General features: G+C 41.0%; 1 protein-coding gene across 1 annotated transcript; it reads left to right on the top strand.

Annotated features, from left to right (window-relative positions):
- Positions 1-4,666: 4,666 nt before the first annotated feature.
- On the top strand, positions 4,667-7,662 carry LOC132162003 (ankyrin repeat-containing protein At5g02620-like). The gene is made up of 4 exons (XM_059572245.1): positions 4,667-5,022; positions 5,289-5,659; positions 5,739-6,151; positions 6,534-7,662. The coding sequence occupies exons 2-4, from the start codon at positions 5,326-5,328 to the stop codon at positions 7,404-7,406; spliced, it is 1,620 nt and encodes a 539-aa protein (XP_059428228.1). The 5' UTR covers positions 4,667-5,022; positions 5,289-5,325; the 3' UTR covers positions 7,407-7,662.
- The last annotated feature ends 647 nt before the right edge of the window (positions 7,663-8,309 follow it).

Raw genomic sequence — 8,309 nt, 5'->3', positions numbered from 1 at the left:
TCAAAGCCGCACTGACTTCATCCATAGTGAACTCCTGCAAAAGTTCATTATTCATAATTGGCGTGATCTTATTCTCCATCCCCAAGAGGCATGTTGCAGCATCTTGAGTTCCAGAACTGCTGAACAAGTTGGTATAGTACTGGACAAAGGCATTACTGATTGTCTCCTGGTCCTCCCATAACCTTCCCTGCTCATCCAGAATTTTATGAATGGTATTTGCCCGCCGTCGTTGGTTTGCACTTGCATGAAAGTACTTGGTGTTGCGATCCCCAAATCTCAGCCAGTTTTCTTTTGCTCTTTGGTGCCAACGGAGGTCTTCCTTCTCTAGTAGTGAATTTAATTCCTGTTGGACTGCTCGGACTTGGGACAAGTTAGATGGTTCCTGTTCTTCTTGGAAGGTCTTCAATTGGTGGGCCTTTTCTTGGATTAAAAGACCAGCTGGTCGTTTATTCACCCTCTGCCAAGTCAACAAGCCTTTTTTGCACTTTTCCAATTTTGATAACACATTCTGCCATCCACTTTTTCCATGCAGCTTTTCACACCACACTTTTTTTATAACCTGCTTACAGCCCTCTTCATTCGCCCAACTAGCCTCGAATCGAAATACTCGTTTTTTCCTCTCACCGCCTAGACTAGAGAGGGATATATGGATCGGTGCATGGGCCGATGCAGCAGCTGTCTCCACAAAAACTTCATTCTCCGGGTGGGCTTCACACCATTCTTTATTTGCCACTACTCTATCCAGGCGTTCCTTGATAATATCCTGGCCTTCTTTTCCATTGCACCAAGTAAACCGTGGCCCCTTAGAGTCCAATTCAACCAGCTCACAAAACTCCAAAGCATCTTTAAAAGCTTGCATGAGATTTTGAGCTCTACCATTCCCTCCACTTTTTTCTGATAAATCCAATATTTCGTTGAAATCACCAGTGCATAGCCAAGGCAATGGCTCAAACCTCTTGAGATACTTCAACAGTGCCCATGCTTCATGCCGTTTATGAGCTTCTAGATGGCCATAGAAATCAGTGAATTTCCATTGAACACCTATAGCAAGATTGGCCATCTTTGCGTTTATATGTCGCCTACTATAATTTTAAATTTCAACCTCCACTTCATCGCTCCAAAATAGCACCAATCCGCCACTCCTACCCATACAATCAACCACAAACATGTTTTGAAAACCCATTTTAAATTTGATAGGCTCCATGGGAAAACCACTCTGGGTTTCTTAGTCTTCACCAATCGATGAACGTCTTGAATTGTCCGGGGGTTCCCAAGCCTCCAGCAATTCCAGTTGAGGATACTCATTGTGGTGGGCAGGGCTGTGCCACAGCCGCTGCCAATCCCAATCCATTTGTAACTTCATGCATCTCGTCTCGTAACATATACGGGCTGCCCCCCAGTCGTTGCATGGTTCTCCCTTTATTTTTCGGTGTAGTAGTAAGACTTCCCTTCTCCTCAGCATGCCTCTTTCCGAAAGTCACCGTATTCACAGCCCCTGCAATGTTGTCTCGTTGCACCTCTCGGGCTTTCTTTTTCCAGCCTCTTAATGATCCTGGGCTCTTGCTCAAGAGGACCGGGTCACTATATTCATAGGGCCCTTCGCATACTTTTGAAAATTGGTTACCAGCTCCCTCATAATCAGACATGGTTGGTGTAGAATTTTGCCCATGTGAGTTCTGCGTGCCCCCCTTAGCAGGACATTTATTCTCACCCACGTGGACTGTCTCACCTCCAGTGCCCCCTGTAATTCCCACGTTCTTTCCATTTTGAGAGTTATTCGAATCACTCCTCAAATTCCTTTTAGCTCCCTTATTTTCTGCTCCTTTCGAATCTCTCATTAAGACATCATATTCCCCACTTGAAAAACCGCCAATTGCAGCGTCAGTTTTTTCCTTGGAATTTATAAAAATCCTAGGATTCTCGCTCCGTTCGTGTGTCTTTCCTTGTGTTATGACTGTTACTTTCCAAATTCGTTCCCATCACCAGTTGGAAATCTGCTGGTCTCGACCCCGATGAAGAACCATGATAATTGTCAGTTTCATGGAAGTAGCCATCATCATCGAAACGTCCCCTTCTTTGGTCCGACCGACGTTGTGGTGATCTCGCTCTCATCCACTACCCATATTCCTTCTTTGTCGACTTTCCATGCTTCCATCGAAGTTCTTCATTCGCACAACCCCCAACACCATGGTGGATAACCCCACACTGAAAACAAAATTTAGGAATCCTTTCGTATTGAAAAGGAATCCATAACGTTTTGTTTTTTAGTTTGAGAATCCGCCCTCTCAGCAATGGTTTGAACACGTTTATTTGCACTTTAACACGAAACTATTCACCCCAACCAATACCATCTTCATCCGTATCAACATCTTCCACTACACCGATGATAGCCCCCAGCTTGAACCCCATCTCTCGTCCCATACAAGAGAGCGGCAACTTGAACATACGAACCCAAAACGCTGCCGTGTCAAAGTTCATCTCATTTGGTGGCGTATTACTGTCATATTCCGCCACCGAGAATAGTTGCCCCTAAAATATCCAAGGTCTGCCCTCCATAACTCGGATTTTGTCCCACTCAAGTTCGAAATCCAATAGGAATATATTTTCACGCAAAACTTTGAAATCTAACAACCCAATTGGCCTCCATCCTCTGATTAGCTTTGACCGAATCGTATTTTTCCTAACAAATCTATCAGTGATAAGTTTTCCCACTAAGCAATGCTTTCCTTTTGCCGTGATCACTTCCACATCCTCCTCAGTCACCTCGAGACCATCCTGCTCCTCTTCCGTTAAAGAGAATCTTCCCCATAGAGCCTCCAAAACCTCAGCCATCTCCTCCTTCAAAAAGCAAACTTGAAATGTGTGTTAACCTTCCCGATCACCAACCAAAAACAGTTAGTGTCGGAAGAATATTTTCCTTCTCCTCTAGGTTACCAAGAGAGCCCTAGAGAGAAAACCCTGCATACTTAATTGAAATTAAGTATACTACTTTCTTGTTATAATATAGCCAATCTTCTAGAAATACTTTTCAAACATAGTCCTCCAAATGTAAATTTTAATAAACTTACCCAAACCCCAACTTGTTTGATAACAATGGGTGAAAAGTATTTCAAGCATTTAAAAAGCAAAGTCACTTTTTAGAAACCATAATGATTATTGGGGGCATCTTTTGCGTGGTCATGGTACAGAATGTGACTTTTGTGCCACCAATTTGGAAGTAATACCTCAACCCATTGTACTAAACTTACGGTTAAAAAAAAAATACAACCACACTTGATCATACTAAATATAAACAAAAAAAATTAAAAAAGCTAATTATTATTATTATTATTATTATTATTATTTAAATGTAAATACTTGGGGTGGCCGATAGCCACCTCCCAAGGGAGTGGGGGTGGCCCTAGCGAGCCACCCCATGGCCCTGGGGTGGTTGGTTGGCCACCACCCCACCTCCCTTTGGGGGGCCACCCCAAGTGGGGGAGGGGTCGGCCACCCCTTGAGTTTTGATTTTTTTTTTTCTTTTTTAATTAATTAATTTTTTAAAATTTTTTTCTCATATTTGGTATAATCTGACGTGGTTGTATTCTTTTTTTTATTGTATTCTATGTTGATGTGTTAAGTTATGAATGGTAGCCACGAAAGAAGGGTTTTGAGCACCATCCACATAGAAACTATTCTCATGATTATTTATGGGAATATAATTCTAAAATAAAATATATATTTTATAAAATGATTTAAACCAACAAGTATACAAAAAATGCTTTAGGTTGATGATAAAAGATAAATAACAAAAAATTATTAATTCTAGCACACTTTCTTGTCTACCCCGTACATATGAGATAGTAGAGGGATGCTTGTAAGTTTAAAGATGCATAATTGTCCAAACAATTCCTTAAAAATTCAATGGCATTGAAGCGCCCCCGGCCAAAAAAAAAAGTTGCATCCACAAAATTAGTGTTAATGAAAAAAAAAAAAAAAAATTACAAATATATGCCAAATAAAAGTACCAAAAAGAAGATAAAACTAAGTAACTAACCATAATTTAGAAAAAAATAAAATAAAAAATCTGACCACGATTTCATGCTTTTACGAAAGAAATGACAAGTATTAAAACATTAATAAAAGTAGTCATGTCCTTAAGAGGTAACTCAATCGGTTTGGACCACGCCTAATTAAGCAGAAGTTACTAGTTCGAATCCCCCTTCTCCTCTCGTGCGAATATGTTAAAAAATAAAAAGAAAAAAGAAAATAAAAATAGTCATGATTTCATAGTTTATAAGTCCATATTCAACTCTTAATTTTGTTGGAGACCGTATCCAACATAAATGAATAATTAATTCTATGAAATTTAAATAAATAGTTATTTTTAGCATGTTGCTACTTACCTACAATAATATAATAGAAGTCGGTCTTCATTTTCAATAACGGCCAAAAAATTTGCTTAAACAAAAGGCTACCGTGATAATGCTATGCATACGTACTACTTCTTCTACTACTATTATTATTATTATTTTCTGAGGATTTTTTTTTTGCAAAGATCCCGTTGAATTGTAAGAGGAGGAGTAGGTTAGCAGGTTCAGGAGCATGGCCCATGATGTGATAAATCCCGACGATGATGGCCACTAGCATCTTGTACGGCACACGCCTTGACTTTTGTGGATAACTTAAAGTCAAGAGTGAGCCTTGTTTCCACTAACTTCATGCCTCTCTGTTTCACGACGTCTCCTTCTTCCTTCTCCTACTCAACTTCGTCTTCTTCCTCTTATTCGTTGACGTCTTCTTCTACCTTTGCTACTATTATTGTTTCCTGTCAGCATCACCTTTTCCCAAGATTCTTTCTTTCCCGAGTTCCACTGAACTTTTGTGTGTGGCCTGTAGAAGTTGTGGCTTTCCCTTTTCACACCGCGTCTCATGCTTCTTTTAAGCTCCTGCTTCACCACCATTCTCTGTTGCTTTGGCGGAGAATTTCTTCAATCTCTAGATTGGAGGCAGAGAGAGAAGCTCTGTTTTTCCTCACCCAAGGTGATTATTTTAATTTTTTCTTCCTTCTTCTTCTTTGTTTATTTGTGGACGGTATACTTTTGAATTTCTGCTCTTTTGGTCGGTGTAACTCAACTGCCAATTTGTTCTTGGTAGTTTTTATTTTTATTTTTTTCTAATTTCATGGTCCTACCTTGTGGTTCTAATTTTCTTATCTTAATGATTGATTGTAAATGATGAATGGTGAAGAAACAGAGGTGGGTTGTTTTCTAATAGTGGTAGTTAATTTCTGGTATAAATGATGACAGGCAATTAATTTGGGGAAGTTGATTGGAATTGGTATCAATGGAAGCTCCAGAGAGGCAGCCAAGTTTCCGGCGGAAGACAATGACAAAGCAGTTGACTGGGAAGCGGGAAGACACGCCGTTGCACACGGCGGCGAGAGAGGGAAATTTAGAATTGGCTATGGAGATCTTCTCCAACAGTGGGGAGGCAGAGTTGAAGCAATTGTTGTCCAAGCAAAACCACTCGGGTGAAACTGCTCTGTATGTTGCTGCTGAAAGTGGTTTTGTTGATTTGGTGAAGGAGATGATAAAGTTCTATGATTTTGGTATGGCTGCTACCAAAGCTAAAAACGGCTATGATGCTTTCCACATTGCTGCCAAGCAAGGCGATTTGGGTGAGTGATATTTTTTCTTGGCATCAAATATAATCTCGATTCAACATGCTCACCAAGTGTTTTTGTTAATGTGTTGCAGAAATATTGAAGGTTCTAATGGATGCCATTGATCCGGAGCTTTCAATGACCGTTGATCTATCAAACACCACTGCATTACATACTGCTGCAGCTCAAGGCCATGTTGAAGTGGTAACTTTTCTCTTGGAGAGAGGTAGCAGCTTGGCCCCCATAGCAAAAAGCAACGGGAAAACCGCCCTGCATTCAGCCGCAAGGCACGGGTATTTGGAGGTTGTCAGCGCCCTTTTGAGCAAAGAACCTGGCCTTGCAACAAGAACTGATAAGAAGGGACAGACAGCTCTCCACATGACTGTGAAGGGCCAGAATGTCGAGCTCGTGGATGAGCTGGTGAAATCAGATCCTTCCTTGATAAACATGATTGACACCAAAGGCTGCACTGCATTGCATATAGCAACGAGGAAGGGTCGCTTGCAGGTCAGAAAACTCTCTTCCTGCTTTCCAATTATGCAAGAAGTTGTCTTTTTTACTCTCCTAATTTAATTGAAATCGAACGGTGACGGCGGAGACAAGGTTTGAATTTAGAAGACATAGATTTGAATTCGGAATAGTTGGCTATAATGTTACGTTAAATTACCTAACAGTTATAATAACTCAAGAGAAAAAGAAAGAGTTCAAAAACTTAAAAGTTAAGAGGTACAAATGATAAATTAAAATGTAGAAGTAGAAAAGATATTCTTTTTTTTATAAATAGATATTCTCGTATACAATGAAATGATTAAGGAAAAAATGTAAACTGATGTATGGATATGGGTCATATGCCTATATGTTTTTGACAAAATACATGTTTTCATTGCAGATTGTTCGTAATCTAGTAGCTAAAGAGGGAATGGAGGCAATGGCAGTCAACAAAGCCGGACAAACAGCACTTGACATTGCCGAAGAAGCAGGGCACTCTGAGGTTGCTACAGTGCTACGAGAGCACGGGGTTCAGAGCGCCAACTCCATCAAACCGGCGACCACAAACACCGCCCGGGAGCTGAAACAAACGGTGAGCGACATCAAACACGGTGTGCACCATCAAATAGAGCACACACGGCAAACGCGAAAGCGAGTGCATGGCATAGCAAAACGGCTCAACAAAATGCACACGGAGGGACTCAACAACGCAATCAACTCCACCACAGTTGTCGCCGTCCTGATTGCCACCGTTGCCTTCGCCGCCATCTTCAACGTCCCCGGCCAATACGCCGACAACAACAAAGCCATTCCCCCCGGATACGATCTTGGGGAAGCAAAGATCGCCCCTAAGCTCGAGTTCATCATCTTCTTCATCTTCGACTCCACTGCCCTCTTCATATCGCTGGCTGTCGTGGTCGTTCAAACCTCAATTGTCGTGATAGAGAGGAAGGCGAAGAAGCGAATGATGGCAGTCATAAACAAGCTAATGTGGTTGGCTTGTGTGCTGATTTCAGTGGCGTTTCTTGCGCTCTCGTACGTTGTTGTTGGGAAAGATGACAAGTGCCTGGCGGTCGGAGTAACAGCCGTCGGAACGGTGATCATGGCGACAACACTGGGGACGATGTGTTATTGGGTGATTTTGCATCGAGTCGAAGCTTCTAAAATGCGGAGCATTCGGCGGTCGTCGATGAGCAGTACGAGGTCTATGTCGGGAGTAGTTTCGGATCCCGATATTCTGGAAAATGAGTTTAAGACAGTCTATGCAATTTGAGATCTGTCTCTGCTTTGCCCCCATTGTTTTGGATCTCTCAAAACATGAATCTTTTCCTCCTTATATGTATATATAGATCCCTGTTAATCTGATCATCCTTCTGCTATAGAAAATGGAATGGATGCTTCCACAAGGATGTTCTATGATTTTGTGTATATTTTTTGTATGATCTTTCAGATCATGTATCTTTCCTTTTGGTAAATTTTACAAAAACTTTTTGTAAAATCGAGAATCTAGATAAAATTATCAAATATTAGAGGATATAAAAAATGACAAGGTTTGTTAGTATGTGCATGTATCACATGTAAGATTTTAGAAGAAAATTAAATTCTTTTATTTTACTGTATATCTTCTACTTACAAATAGTCTAATATATAGATTGGAGAAGAGGGAGCACAACGAATGGTTAAATCTGGCCATAAACCACTATGGGCGGTCGGATGTCGCCACAACACACTAAGGGGAGGTCGGATCTCGCCGCAAATACCGAGTAGTCGGATCTCGCTGCAAATTACCAAGAGACGGTCGGATCTCGCCTCAAATACCAAGAGGCGGTTGTATCTCGCCACAAAACCACTAATGGATGGTCAGATTTCACAGCAAATTGCATTTTACTGCAAATTCACGGTCATATTTGAAAGTAGCCAAATATATGGCTTTTAGATTTTATTGTTAAACTAAAGGAATAGACGGCAACAAGGCACTGCCCGTAGGGCTGGGCGTTGGTTAAAGTCGGTTGGTGTCGGGAAAAAAATTTTGTTTCGTTAAAATGTTAGTAAAGTAAAAAATTTCACTGACTTATTTCGCCAAATTTTTGTCCCGACACCGATAGGCGGTCGCTAAAGTCAGTCGGTGAAGTCGGTATGTGAAAAAATTGAAAATTATCGGCAAAGTCGGTTGGTA

The sequence above is a fragment of the Corylus avellana genome, chromosome ca9 (assembly GCF_901000735.1).
Source record: "Corylus avellana chromosome ca9, CavTom2PMs-1.0".
In the NCBI taxonomy this organism is placed as follows: Eukaryota; Viridiplantae; Streptophyta; class Magnoliopsida; order Fagales; family Betulaceae; genus Corylus; species Corylus avellana.
This window is presented reverse-complemented; position numbering and strand designations above follow the sequence as displayed.

What these genes read in the sequence shown, in the direction of transcription:
- LOC132162003 (XM_059572245.1), top strand. Translation starts at nt 5,326, where the DNA reads ATGGAAGCTCCAGAGAGGCAGCCAAGTTTCCGGCGGAAGACAATGACA. An exon ending in TGCCAAGCAAGGCGATTTGG is followed by an intron (nt 5,660 to 5,738) that starts GTGAGTGATATT and finishes AATGTGTTGCAG; the next exon opens with AAATATTGAAGGTTCTAATG. An exon ending in CGAGGAAGGGTCGCTTGCAG is followed by an intron (nt 6,152 to 6,533) that starts GTCAGAAAACTC and finishes TTTTCATTGCAG; the next exon opens with ATTGTTCGTAATCTAGTAGC.